Source organism: Leptonychotes weddellii, chromosome 14, assembly GCF_054177405.1.
Source record: "Leptonychotes weddellii isolate Sample4059 chromosome 14, ASM5417740v2, whole genome shotgun sequence".
Lineage (NCBI taxonomy): Eukaryota > Metazoa > Chordata > Mammalia > Carnivora > Phocidae > Leptonychotes > Leptonychotes weddellii.
In genome coordinates, this window is record NC_138382.1 from 36,193,553 (window position 1) to 36,208,327 (window position 14,775).

The 14,775-nt window shown below is 42.4% G+C and overlaps 1 protein-coding gene across 1 annotated transcript in view; it reads left to right on the forward strand.

The window, feature by feature from the left end:
• ADAMTSL1 (ADAMTS like 1) overlaps positions 1-13,705 on the forward strand; it is a 659,580-nt gene extending 645,875 nt beyond the window's left edge. Inside the window, exon 20 of the mRNA XM_081804071.1 lies at positions 12,585-13,705. Within this exon, the coding sequence (XP_081660197.1) occupies positions 12,585-12,774 (190 nt within the window). The 3' untranslated portion in view covers positions 12,775-13,705. The remainder of the gene's footprint in view (positions 1-12,584) is intronic.
• Positions 13,706-14,775: the final 1,070 nt, after the last annotated feature.

Sequence of the window (14,775 nt, forward strand, 5' to 3'; positions counted from 1 at the left end):
ATTTTGAATATTAATCCTTTATCTGATATGTCACTTGCAAATATCTTCTCCCATTCCGTAGGTTGCCTTTTGGTTCTATTGATTGTTTCCTTCACTGTGCAAAAGCTTTTTATTTTGATGAAGTCCGAATAGTTTATTTTTGCTTTGGTTTCTCTTGCCTCAGGAGACCTATCTAGTAAGAAGTTGCTACAGCCCATGTCAAAGAGGTTACTGCCTGTGTTCTCCTCTAGGATTTTGATGGTTTCCTATCTACCTCATATTATAAGGCTGCATGCAACATACACTTCTCGAAAGAACTTCTTCCCCCCACCCAAAATGTTGTTTGTTCAAAAAGAAGAAAGTGGTCTCTGAAAACATTTCTTATCTAATCTGAGCTCTGAGCAGGATTCTGTACAAGCTAAGCACATCTTCCTAAAAACACATGCTGGCTTCTTTAGAAACCACACATACTTGGTTTGCTTCCTACATGTCTGGTATTCTTTCTCAGTCTTTGTGCATTTCTCTTCCCCTACCTGCCTCTTGTCTACCCTCTTGGGAGTCTTACTTTATATACACAAATGACCCCCAAGGTTCCAGACTTCCCCTGGATGCTAACGATTGTCATGTGTCCAACACCAGCCCTAGTCTCTCTTCTGACTCCTATGCACAGCTGCCTACTGGACATCCCTACCAGATGTGTCACAAAGAGGTCAACTCTGTATATCAAAAATTAAACAACTCAATCCCCACTCAGGAAGGAGTACTTCCACCTATCCAGCTGCCCAAGCCAAAATATTTTTAGACTGTTCTTACTCCTCAGCGGCTTTCGTTCCTCCACCTTTCTCTGTTCTCACTGCCTCTACTTTGGTTTACCCTTGTCTACTCTAGATGATTTCAACAGCCCCCTAACTCTGTACTTGCCTTCTCTAGACCAGGGGTTGGCAAATTACACCCAGTAGCTTTTACATTTTTTAAAGGGTTACTAAGAATGGCTTTTAAAGGGTTATTGAGAGAACTGTTGAGTCAACTTGCTCAAGATCTCATACTCGGTAAGTGGTAGAGCTGGGATTTGAACCCAGGTTATTTGAAGGGTTATTAAAAGAATGGCTTTTACATTTTTAAAGGGTTATTGAAAACAAGAAATAAAATATACAACAGATACTATAGGTGGCCCTCTAAAGACTAAAATATTTACTATCTGTCCTGTTATAGAAAAAATTTTTGACTCCTGCTCTAGATCATTTGACATGCTACTGCCAGAGTATCTTTGTAGCAAACCTGTCCATGCTATTCCCATGCTTAAAATTCTTTTAATGGCTTGCCGTCACTTGAGGATAAGTTCCAAGTGCCTTCGCATGATTTGCAACACCTTTTATCATCTGACATTTGTCTCTCTCACTCGCTTGATCTCTTACCATACCCCCCCATCTCACCCCCCTGAGCTATGCCTTTCAGCAGTATAGGCAGTATATAGGCATTTCAGCTATGCCTTCCAAGCAATTTGCCTGGGGCGTTAGATTTGCCTCATCCTATCCTTCCTTACCAGAAGCGTATCCCCAAGGCTCGGTTGAGCTGGCATAGTAGAGCTGTAATTTGAACTCAAGATGACCCCCTCCACAACCCACATAGTACCCTATACGTTGTACTCTATCTCAGCCCAGCCTCCCACTACATGTTAGAATTATCTATTTGTTTTTCTGCATTACCTTCTAAATTATATTAATCTTCCTCAAGGGCAGATGTTTAAGAATGTATGTCAATTTCTCCACAATTCTAGGAATACAATAGACACTCAACGGATGATAAACTAATGGATGAATGAATAAAAGAATGAACACTAGTGATTAGCAGGGAAGTTTCCTAATTACTGGAGACTGTAGTTTGCATGGTTGTGCATAATCTGAACAGTATTTAATATGCAATTATGGCAGAGTTCCGGAGTGGTACCCAGTTCCAACGAAACATTTCTGCCCTGCCCACATGTTCTCCATTACAGAAGTGTCAGGAAACCCTGAGGTCCTGTGGCACACAACTACCATTTGAAAAACCCTACTGGAGAATGAATAAGTAGCAAGAATAAACACCTTGTAGCATCCTACCTCCTATCACACCCAGGCCACTGAAGACATCATCATCATTACTGTTAACATGTAGTGACCATTCGCTTTGAGTTAGGTGCTGTTCTCAGTGTTTTACAGGTGTTCGTTTATTCTTACAATAATGTTTTGAGGTTACTGTCCCAATTTTCCAGACGTTGAAAATTGAAGCACAGGGATGTTAGATTAACTTGCCCAAAGTCTCACACTTAATACGTAGAGGAGCTGGGATTTGAACCGAAGGAAGTCTGGCTCCAGGGACAATTTCTTTGTGCTGATTTTAACCTTAGTTGAATCTATGGACTTGGCCATTGTTTCCAAAAAAAGCCACTGGGGTTAGTTAGATCTAGCATAAATTAACATTCCATCTTCTAGCCAGCTGGCTTGCAATCTGTGAGACTTTCATTTTTATTTGGCACATGTGTGTCAGGGAAAGTCTTTCTTCTATTTCCTATCACTCTACCTTTACATGGACATTTCCAGCTATCAACATGCATAGGATTAGGCACATAAGAGCTACTCAGTAAACACTGTAATTGTGACATATGCATTTGCATCTCTGTGTGTGTTTACAGCGTTGATGGCCTGTATACGTGTGCATCTAGAGATCTAGACCACAAGCAAGGTGAAGCTAAACTGTTCCTTGCTTTTCAGTTACTCTGCATAAATACTGAACACTTACTGGGCCCTCCTGCATTTCACCACAGTGAGCTGAGATTCAGGCAGAAGCTAACTCCAGTTTACCTTTGGATAGGGTGTAACACTGGCCAAAGAGTCTCACAAGTAACTCTTCCCCACATCTAATATCAGGAGGCTCGTGTAATATGGACAGATGTACATTCCGTATTCCTACGTCTGAACCCAAATCCAGAAACAATACCACCTGTAAGAACACTGCTGACTTTCTTATAGGAAAGAAAATCGAGATTCTCTAAAATTGGCACTGGAAGCCAGATTACCAAATTGGGAAGAAAAGCTGGCTGAAGAGGGATCCTTCCCCTGAGAAAACCTAAATCCTGCTGATAGCCCCGCACTGACAGAGAAGTCCGGGCTCGCTGTTCAACACTTTGGCCCAAGACTGAGCTGCCAGTCAGACATAATTTGCATTAGCTCAGCTAATAAAAGGCTTAAAGCATTTAAACAAGACTTTCCTGAAGGTTAAGGGATTTTTCAAAGGAATGCAGGTGAACATGAAGAATCATATGAAACTAGATGCTTTGAAGAAAATACTGATTCCTTCTTAGGGGTGAAAAGTGGCAGGTAATATTCTATCTACATGGAATCCTAGGGAAAGGGCTAATGCCAAGGAATTTCTGCCTTTTAGCCCCTAAGCCTGTCCCTGTTTTCCTTCTATTCTAGGTCTGCCTGATTTGTGCTGGTCATGTCTGACTACCCCCTTGGTTAGGAAAAGCAGTCCGATGGTGCATCAGTTAACATAGAGGGCAGCCCATAGTGGTAGAAGGACAATAGGGCTAGAATCAGCAACTTGGGCTGGAATTCCAGTTCTGCCATTTCCTATGAAGTGAGCCCACTTTAATCCCTCTGAACCTTGGTCTGCTCATTAGTTAAAAATAATTACACCTGCTCTGCAGAAGAGCAACGGTGTGAAAAACAGATAATATCTGTAAAGTGCCTGGCACACAGTGGTTACTCGTACGTCAGTATCTATAATTACTGGCATATAGATATGAGGTCATTATGTCACACCACCTTCCAGGACGTCACCAAATAAGGAGCTTTATTCTCATTTTGAGGAACCTAGGAACAACCTAGGCAGTTGTTGAAAGAGTTGAGATAGAAGGGTAGCTAAGAAAACATAGTGTGATGGAGAATTAGCCTAAATCCAGGCAATAGGAGAGGATGCTCATATTCTTCTGACATTTTCTTTTTTGCTATTGTTTCTGGTCTAGTAGAAGAGAGAAATCTGTATACTCTCCATGCTTATACTTCCCAGACAGTTTTGGACAATTTTCCAAAGTGGTGTTGAATAGGAGATGAATTAAGGAGTATTTGGAAGGCTTTGGCCTGGGCAACACAGAGTATTTACAGATGGAAACTTCTCAGAATGGAAGAGAGAATCAAATGGGAAATGCCTCCAGCGTCAAGATCAGAACCACAGCTGTGAATAACGCTATATGTAAAAGTCATAAGCACATGAAATGCAGTTTCCAAGTTTGCATAAAAACTGGAAGCAAGGCAGATAGGGAGAGAAGAAACCGGTTTCAGTTTGGTTTGGCTTATTTCCTCTGTAGAACTAACAGCAGTGGGGATGACCAATGTTTTTCCCAGTTGAAAACTGGAATAGCAAGTCGGAGGAACAGGGGCCATCCCAGTAAATACGTAGGCCTCGAGGGGAAAAAAAGGATTGAAGGTCAATATAAAGGTCACAGGAGCATCAGAGGACACAAGAGAGTGACAAGCAGTTGTCACAAGTGAGGCACTGACTCTTCCCTGAAAGTTCAGGGCTTCTCCAAAGATCCCCTTCGTGGTTCATTTATTCTTCTTAGAAAAGTGGTCCTAGAAAAAGGCAGAGTTCTGAAAAAAGTGGTTAACATTGTTATATAAGTGAGGCACCGAAACAAACCAGAAGGGAAAATTCTTCCATGTTCTTTGTCCGGGTCAGCAAACTTTTCTTGTAAAGGGCCAAATAATAAATATGCACTGTAGCCCATGTCCACCATTCATTTCCGCCATTGTAGCCCAAAGGTGGCCATAGAAAGCACTTACTTTCTCTGGGCGTGGTGATGCTCCAGTAAAACTCTGGTGACAAAAGCAGGTGGTGGCTGACCAGAGTTTGATCCCCCTCCCAGGTAAATGGAAATCAAGTCAGAGTCATTTCATGCAGAGGTTGATAGTTCAAAATGAATTACCCAGCTAGCAAATAAAACTACACGTATTAGCAAATACAAGGTTTCATGAGTTGCTGCAGAGAAAGAAGTTGAAGCATTTGGCAGAAAGTATTAGGACAGGGTTAAGAATGTGTGGTCAGGTGGCCTCTCCCATTCCAAGAATATTTTCTATACTTCCACCTGGAGCAATCGTGAAGCTTCCAGCATCAAATAACTTTGAGTTGGCAATTACATTAAAAACAGCTAAGGTTATAAAAAGTTGCCCTAGCCAAGTGGTGATATGAAACTCTTCATGAACCTCAAATCTCTTCCCCAAAATATCTGTGCAAAACAAAACTCTCCCTTGCAAGTCTCTGGGCTACGATAATTTTTGGTTTCGGAAAAAAAATTCTTGCTCACAGAGGAGGTCTTCTCACAGCATTCTGTTTTTTTCCCCTCCAGCTTCAAGCTATTTAAAATCTAGAATATTCTTGTTAGTGATTACCCATTTCCCTGAGTAACTGCAAACTTTGGCATAAATTACCCCCCACCAAAAATGAGGCCAAACCACATGCCTTTCAGTTATTTAAAATCCAGAATATTCTTGTTAGTGATTGTCCATTTCCCTGAGTAACTACAAACCTTGGCACAAATTACCCCCCACTAAAAATAAAGCCAAACCACATGCCTTACTATTAGGTCCCAGCGGGTGCCTGCACATGGTCAGTTTTTTTAAAGGTCAAAGGTCACTCCCCATTCCTGATTCCACCGCACACTAGCTGAGCAAGTTACTTCTCTGAGCTTTTGCTTCCTCTCTCAAAAGCGATAAAAATATCAGTCTAATCACATGACAGAATAAAATTATGGAAAACTTATATACTTGTCTAATAAGTAACGGCCCCACTGTCCCTTTGTGGTAGATTGGATGATCCTAATCTAAAAAATTCCTAGGCAGGAAAAAAAGCAAAATCTGCATTTCAGGGTAAGTAAAAGTCCTCAGCATCTCCTCCTAGGAATTTGGAGCTGATGTTCTTTGCACAGCTGCCTTTCACTTCACATATTTGCTTGTAAGCTCACTTTTTTTCCAAATTTCATTCCTTTATTCTCTATTTATATACTTTTTTTTTTTTTTTTTTTTTTGCAATAGCAGGATTCTGGCTTTTTTTTTTTCAGTGTTCTAAGATTTCAGTATCTGGTTCATAGTGTAGCAGTTAGGAAAATATGTAGTTGTACTTACTCAGAGATTTCTGAGTCAAGAGTAGAACTGAGCTGCTTGCCAACCCTATGTGCCATGCGGTCTGTCTCTGCGCCTCTTCTCTGTCCCCAGCGCTACCACTAAGGTAAAGGCCCTGTGGCTCCCCGTGTGCCTGATTGATGTGTTATTCCTTGAAAGCTCTACATTTCTCAGTCCTTTACCCTTGTCAGAACCGTTCATCACAACATCCAGAATACATATGCTCGGACATGAAGAGTGAATGATGATGGCGATGGTCGTGTCAATCTCAGCAGCAACAACCTGTGCTTCCATAGGTCTTACCACATCAGGCACTCTGTCTACATTCTTTATTTATTTATTTTGAGGGAGAGAGAGAGCGCGTGCATGCTAGTGGGGGTGGGGGTGGAGATGAGAGAGAATCATAAGTAGACTCCATACCCAATGTGGAGTCCAACACAGGGCTCGATCTCAGGACCCTGAGATCATGACCTGAGCTAAAACCAAGAGTCAGAAGCTTAACTGACTGAGCCACCCAGGTACCTATTGTCTATATCCTTTAAATACCTGAGCTCAGGTAGAATACTCACAACAATCCTAGATAGATACTATAATTCTCCTCATTCTATAGATAAGGAAACTGTGACACTAAGAGGCAAATGACTTGCCCAAGGTTACAAAGTGACTGAGTGGTAAAGCTGGGGTTGGGACCCAGGCAGTTTGCCTCCAGCATCTGGGCTCTTAACCACTCTGCTGTATTGTCAGTAGGATCATTTTGAGCTCCACTGCTGTGAAGGTAACTAAACAAGGATCTATTCAGCATGCCAGCCCTGTGCTGAATACTGAGGAGGGAACTATGAAAGAAGCAAGAGTCTCAGCCCTTGCAGTATTAGTTTCCAATCTAACTAAAGAAATAAGACATTGTAGGGTGCCTGGGTGGCTCAGTTGGTTAAGCGACTGCCTTCGGCTCAGGTCATGATCCTGGAGTCCCGGGATCGAGTCCCACATCAGGCTCCCTGCTCAGCAGGGAGTCTGCTTCTCCCTCTGACCCTCCTCCCTCTCATGCTCTCTGTCTCTCATTCTCTCTCTCGCAAATAAATTAAAAAAAAAAAAAAAAGACATTGTAGAGCAGAAAGAGTTTTGTAGTACAGCTCAGAACAACTCTGGAAGATCAGGAAAGGGAGAAATTCTCATGGACCATGGTAACACGGGAGGTAGAATGGGACTCATTCTTAATGGAATGGCTAACGTGGAGTCCAACACAGGGCTCGATCTTACAACCCTGCAATCATGAAGGATAGATGGGAGGAGAAAGAGCATGACTTCATCCCCAAGCTAATGACAAGGAGAGTCAAAGAGGCCACCTTGATGAGAGAAACAAGTTAGTGTTGGGATGTGGGATGGGTAATTTTGCAAAGATGAGAGGAAGATACTGTTCTAAAGAGAAAGGATGTACCTATGATTTCCAGCATCCAGTCCTGTGCTGGGACCTAAAGTGGGTTTAAGAATGCATGCTTGTCAGGTCGATAGGCCTGAAATGGTGCAACAACATGACCGTGTAGCAGATGGGTATTTCTATGTACAGAACTTGAAGATTTCCTCTTGATAAGGAGGAGTTCCAAGATGGTAACATAGGTGTGCACCACCTGCATCATTTTAAAAAATACTAATTTGTTAGCTGCATTTGATGTGGAAGCTGATTTTTTTTTTTTTTTTTTACTTAGAAAACAGTAAGAATGGGTCTTTATTTGGTCCTCATAAGAACTGTCTGAGGTCAGTATTATCCTCCATTTGCCAAAAGAATGTAGAGGCCCAGAGTTGAAAAGCTCACCCAAGACATCCACATGCCTCTGTCTCTCTTGGCTAAAGTCAGAAGCCTTCCTCTCTGCAGCAGCTTGACATGGTTCCTCATGGAGATCACTTTGAGAGACGGGCCCACACAAGACAGTGGTGGTCATGGTTGAGCCAAGGATTCAGAGGGCATCATGATGCCACCCCGCTCACCGAATTGCTAGAGACTTTCTCTTAGACACCCAGAGCTGCCTCCTTTTCAACTAAGAGTACTTTCTCACAGGACATTACAAATGCAGAGGCAACAACTTCACCTCAAGGAGCTTATACTTGGTAGGACTGGCCCATGGGCACTTTGTCCAAATCCTACTCACAGGTGGACAAGGGCCATACTTACGTAACTAAAACAATTATTTTTACTCTCAGCCACTCCTTCTTTGCTAGAATGCTTGAGAAGACATGCTGTCACAAAGAAGATCAAGTAAAGGCCATCAGAAAAGCAAAACTCCTTTCTTTTCTGGCTAACTGTATGACCAGGGAAATAAAGCAGTATGTTTTAGCTCAGTAAACCAAAAGGGAAGTGGGGTGTGGGTATGGGAGTAAAGCAGCTAGTATTAATATCCCTAATGTGACCACAGGACCATTTTCTATGTAGGCCTTAATTATGCTCCATTCCATGTCCTCTCATTCTCTGATTCCTTAAATTCCAAAACAACCCCAGAGAAATCTTTCTGGTTTTGCTTGGAAAGCAGCACTGTGTTTCTGTGTTTTCTGTGTTTGTGCATTCTAAAACAGGCCTGTCAAATCCGAAAACAAAATACAAGCTAACAGAAATCAGCTACTAACAAATTAAGTTAAATTAATAGAGCTGACGCCTGAAATACAAAGAAAACTTTTTTTCCCCAGGAATCTCTCTCCCTAGATGCCAGGCTAGATAGAGAGACTACTGCCGACCTCAGGCTCCACAGCAAAGCCCTTTGCTTTGTCATGTTTCCTAGAGAGCCCTGCATGGGAACCCTCTTCAGAACTACTGCTCCCCCTGGTGGCAGCCTCCAAACCCCCATCTACCCAAGTTGAGGACATACTAAAAGACATGATAAATTGAAAAAGTAGAGTGCTAGACCAAGAATCTCTATTTCAAATTCCAACTCTACAACCAAATAACTCTGTACTTCTTGAGCTAAAGAGTTCAGTTTTATGAGTTAAATAATTTGTAAGCATATGCAATAAGTGACAAATTCAGCTTTTGTCCCCTGTAGGTTTTGTCCTAAGTTAATATTTAAGAAATGTTTTTATGAAGGTGAATACTTTATCTTCTGTCTTTGTATATACATTTTATGGAATAAAAGAACATGCAAATGGTAAATCTCAAGGTCTAGGTTCGTTCCTTTTCACTCCCACTATTCCCATCCTAGTTCAGCCCCAGAAGCTCTCCTCCTTCTCTTCATCACCTCTGTGAGAATCTTTTCCAAGCTTCAGACCTGTTCAGAAAGCATTATGGCTCACTCAGTAGCACCCGTGCCTATGAGTGGTACAGCTACAAAAGCTAACCCCCCCCACCTTAAAAAATGGGTGGCTCAGGCCCACTGTTGGGAGTGGGTTTTATACCTCCTGCATGAGATCAGGCAGATATAGTAGTTCTATTTGGGGGGGGGGGATGACCTGAATATGGAGATCTAATAAATTGTCTCGAGCTACAGAGAATTAGCCAATAGCCTGCGCCCCTCTCTTCCTTTCTGACAATCTTTACCACTCCCATCCTTCCTCACATTTAATTCTTCATTCAGAGTGTCCAACATTACCAACAAAAGCATCACTGGAAATGCCAAAAAATGGTCTGGAAATTCCTTACATACCTTATTTTCACAGCTTCCTCTGCTGAGTAGGGAAAACCTACTTCAACTGGGTTTGAGAAGTGGATAGGCTGAAATGTAGGAAGGTGAAGGGGTTTCCCAGGGGTGACTACTTAAACAATAGCAGGACCAAAATAAAGTTCAGAAGACCGGTATTCTAGCCTCCTGCTCTGAATGTTCAGTTGAAGAAAGCTTTCTGTAGGGAAGAGAGAGACGATGCCGGTTTTAGGGAGACAGCCATCCCAATGGACTTGGGAATTTAGCAAATCTAATCCCTGCCTTTTGAGTGCAATAAAACTGAGTAACAATGGACTAAACGCAATCATCATGAGTAGTCAGTTCTATTGAAATTTGATTAAGCCTACTTTTATTATTGCTGTTTGGAAGTCATTATGGACGCATACATGTTCCTAGGACATCATCATGACTTAAATAATAAAATCAATTTTTAATTTTTTTAATATAAAACAGCCTGAATACCTGAAGGCATTTAGCAATGATAATATAGTTGTTTCTGTTATGATTCTTTTTTAAGATAGTGACATTATTACATATTATTTAGTTTACCAAAGATAAGTGTGTATCGTCATCTTTCTCTTATTAGCTCCTTTGAAATAGACTAACATGTAATTGTTTGAGAAAACTCACTTAGGGGGCACCTAGGTGGCCAGTCGTTAAGCATCTGCCTTCGGCTAGGGTCGTGGTCCCAGGGTTCTGGGATCGAGCCCCACATCAGGCTCCCTGCTCAGCAGGAAGCCTGCTTCTCCCTCTCCCACTGCCCCGCCCCCCGCCCCCGCTTGTGTTCCCTCTCTCGCTGTGTCTCTCTCTGTCAAATAAATAAATAAAATCTTAAAAAAAAAAAAAAAGTCACTTAGCATTTAATGAATGTGTGAATGAATGAGTGGATGAGTTCTACCACAATCTCTCATGGCTTCTCTCCCACCCCTCATAAAACTTCAGTTCCATTTCAGTGCCCCAAAAGCTTGACTCTCCTCAGCAATTGTGGTGATGGTGTGGAATGGCACTGAGTCAAACACAGACCATCCAGAAACTTCCCTTTAGCTGAGGTTTTCTGTTTCCTTCCCCATTTTTATCAGAACTGCATAAGTAGATTGAAGACTGATACATGTAAGCCTTGCTTTTCCTCTTTCCTGCCTTCCCTCTGCCAAGAGGTAAGAGTAAGCAATGCAATCGGCTCAAGGCCAAAAATGGAGTTGAGGAAGCGTGACATTGCCAGATTGGTTGCCCACCGCAGAATAACTAAAAGTTGATGAGAGGCAGTGCCAAAGTGTCAATCACATAGAGTCTGGAGAGGACCCAGCAAGAGAGATAGTGAAGATAGGAAAGAATTTTATAGTGGGGAGAACATGTTGCTGGGGCAGAAGGTTGGACTCCTAGTCTTAACTTCGCCACCAAGTCTCATGAGTTCTTCTGACATTTGCATGCTTTCCCTCCCCCCACCTTTCCTGAAAAATGACCCCTGTTTCCAGCTTACGTTCTGAGGGTGGATGTTAACATGATATTACGTGAATAGATCTTTGGGCCTTTTGAAACTAAGGAGGTGGAAGTTATCACAAATGGAAATGACTGACTCTAGAAGCCCATAAGCCACCTGTAAGGCATTGCTGTGCTATTGAATGGTTTGCTGACCTAAGGCCCAGGCAGGTCCAGGCACTGGATCTCTGAGCTTCCAGTCCTCTCCTCCTCCCTGCCCCCTCTACATTCCCACCTCCACCTATACAATCCAGTCGTCATGACCTCATCAAGTCACTGAGACATAAACTTCAAGTCATCATTAGTCACTGATCTGCTTAACTGCCATGATGTAGCAAGTGGTTCTTAGAAATGGCATAAATCCAAAAAAGAACAAAGGGTAGACTAAGATTGGAGTGGGTTTTGAACCTCTTGCTAGGCACTCACAAGGTGATGCTTGTAATTGTTTTCAGGGAAAGCAAAGTGTTGGAACTAGATGGTGACCATTCTGGAATTCCTACCATTGTCCTGAAGGGCAGGTTTTGCCTTCATTTTACTGGGCACCTTCTCTACAAAGGGTCCTTTATTAAGTATTATGGGAAACAATAAGATCTGAGTTTTATACCCCATAATGTTTACAGACTAATGAAGGTAATAGATATAAGTATGACTACCTAGAATTGAGAGGTAGTTAGACATACAATTTCCTTCAAACATATGCATCAGGATCCTCTCATCACTATACTTCCTCTCACGCACCTCCAAGCCTTTATTCCAGATGCCTTTCTCCATGTCTGGAAGCCCTGCCTACTTTCCACCATCCAACCAAGCTCTATTCCTCCTTTATGATTTTTCCTTCTCCTTAATAGGCCTTTCCCAAACCCATCTGCACCATTCATTCCAGCCTCCCCTCTTATCCGTGATGTGGGTGTTAATATGTATTCAGCAAACATACGCTGTCTACTCCAACTGGTATTTTTAGATCAAGTAATCAACAAGTAATCAAGCTGCATAGGCAATCAAAAATCTCATTTGGGGCTGCTCTCAGAATCACATCAATCAAAGTGGCAAGAGAGCCTGGGTTCCTGAGTGTCACTGTGCCTCGTTTGTCTCTATTTTAAAACAGGGTTCCAGGGGCACAGAGGTGGCTCAGTTGGTTAAGCATCCAACTCTTGATCTGAGCTTAGGTCTTGATCTCAGGGCCATGAGTTGAAGCCCCATGCTGGGCATAGAGCCTACCTTAAATAAATAAATAGAAATAGAAATAAAATAGGGTTCCTTTCTGCCTTACCAGTATTGAATGCCAAAAAGGAATCAACTGACCTGATCAGGTCTCCATTTCTTCCTCCAGGATTCTTCTGCAGCCAGATGATTCCTTACAGATCCTGGCACCAGTGGAAGCTGACGTGGGTTTCTACACTTGTAACGCCACCAATGCCTTGGGATATGACTCTGTCTCCATCGCTGTCACATTAGCAGGTAATGTGAAAATCCTGTGTGGTTCCATTCGGAATGACCCTGTTTTGAGCAGATGCCTATGATGTACCAAGCAGGCCCGGGAACACGTAGATAAATGAGATTCAAACCCTGCCTTCAGAGAGATTATAACCTATAATTACAATTAAATGGAGATGAAGTATACAATAGGAGGTAGAATGAAATATGTGGTATAAATGATAACCTAAGAGTGTGCCAGGACATTCATTCCATCTGGGAGATTTTTAGAGTCAGAATGGGTGGATTTTGATAAGCAGAGATGGGGGGAAATATTCCAGGAAGACAGAACAACATGAGCAAAGGAGCTGTGTACAAGTAAGTAACGTGTTCGGGAACACGAGTCGTGACCTGAGATCTTGAATGCTCACTTGGGATCCCATCATTTCTCCTTGTTACACCTGTTACAAAGAAGACTTGAAGACACACGGGCAGTTGGAATTCCACAGTCATGGTTTGGAGCAGGAGCGTTGTTCTCTCCAATGCTGTTTTATTTCAACCTCTTGCTCTAACGCACCTGCCAACACTTTCCTTTATCTATAAAGTTAGGCAAAACATTCTGCACATGGTGATTTAAGAAAACTGCAGTGCAGAGTACAGCATCTCCCAAGGTTGTGGTCTTGTCATCATGGACTTCATAAAAACCTCTCTTAACATGGGACACAAATCCTTGCCTTTGAAACTAAAAAAGACCTTAGGTACCAACTGTACCAGTGCCCTCATTTCTTAGAGGCCAGGTCCTGTAACCTGAGGTCATGTAAGCACCCAGCTAGTTGTGGAGATAAGAAGGGAACGGAGGCCTCCTGACTCCCAGCTCATTGTTCCTTCCATTTCCCCAGCGATCCTACCAAAGTAGGATCCTTTTTCTCAGATCTGGGCCATGCAGTCTTTTTGGTGGTACGTTGCATGTGTTTGTATTTATTTTTTTCAATTGCTGCTCCTGTCAGATGATTCAGTAGATGCTAGAAAAGCCAACATCACCCCACACTGACCTCATCGGTCCATGCTGGGATTATGTTGTCACACTGTTCTCTAGTCACACATGCTACTCCCTTGCATATCTGTTTAGCAACAGCATTTCTGCCCCCATGACCTGAGGCTGATCTGGAAAGGGACCTTTAGCAGGAGGCTTTTGAGGGAAGATGAAAGTCAGCAGTGAATAAGGCAAGCTAAGATTGCCCTGGAGTGGATTAAAGACTGATATTATTAATGCCTATTTTTTTTTGAGTGAGCAGAACATTTGCTTTCCTCCTAATGTATTCCAGTTACAATCTTTATTCCCCTCTTTATACAGACTCCAGATGCTCAGCACCGATCTCGTAAAAGCTCTTCTGCCTTCCACACTCCAACCTGCCTTTAGCAAGGGCACTGCTGACATCCTTCCCATTGCTGGCAAATAATGGCTCTTACAGGATTAAGTCTCTTGTTTATATTTATCCAGATATGGTTCAGCTCCATCACAGACTAAATACGCTTTGTTCACCTGAATTTAATACGATGAATGGAAACCTGTCTGGAATTAAGTAAGGCAATTGTAACATCAGACTTGTCTTCAGCTCTTTGAAGAAAAGCTAGTGGAGGCTGCCAAAGTGTTCAAAGCCAGCAAAGAGAGAGCAGCCTAAGAGGTACTGAGAAATGGGAGGAAAGGGCTAACCGATGAAGTAGGTCACAAACACCACACCTAGGACCTAGGGGACTGGGTCATTATACTTCAGTACTGGGGTTTGTTCAGATCTGCTGATGAATCTGATAGTCCCACTAAAAATTAAGGGTCAAAATGCATTTTAATATGATGCCTTGAGATTGGATTTGTGTCTTTACCTGGGATTATCATCTACACCTGTGGCATACCTGCTACTATTCTAAGCGCGCCCTCCGCCGAGTATCGTGGGACACTTAGCAATAAATAAGCCCTGAGTTTTGTGCTCATAAGGCTTACAGACTACCTAGAATGGAGAGATAGTTACAATTTCCTTCAAATGTATGCATCAGGATCCTGTGTAGTGACCTATAAAATACCACCCTAATATATACACTACATTTAAGGG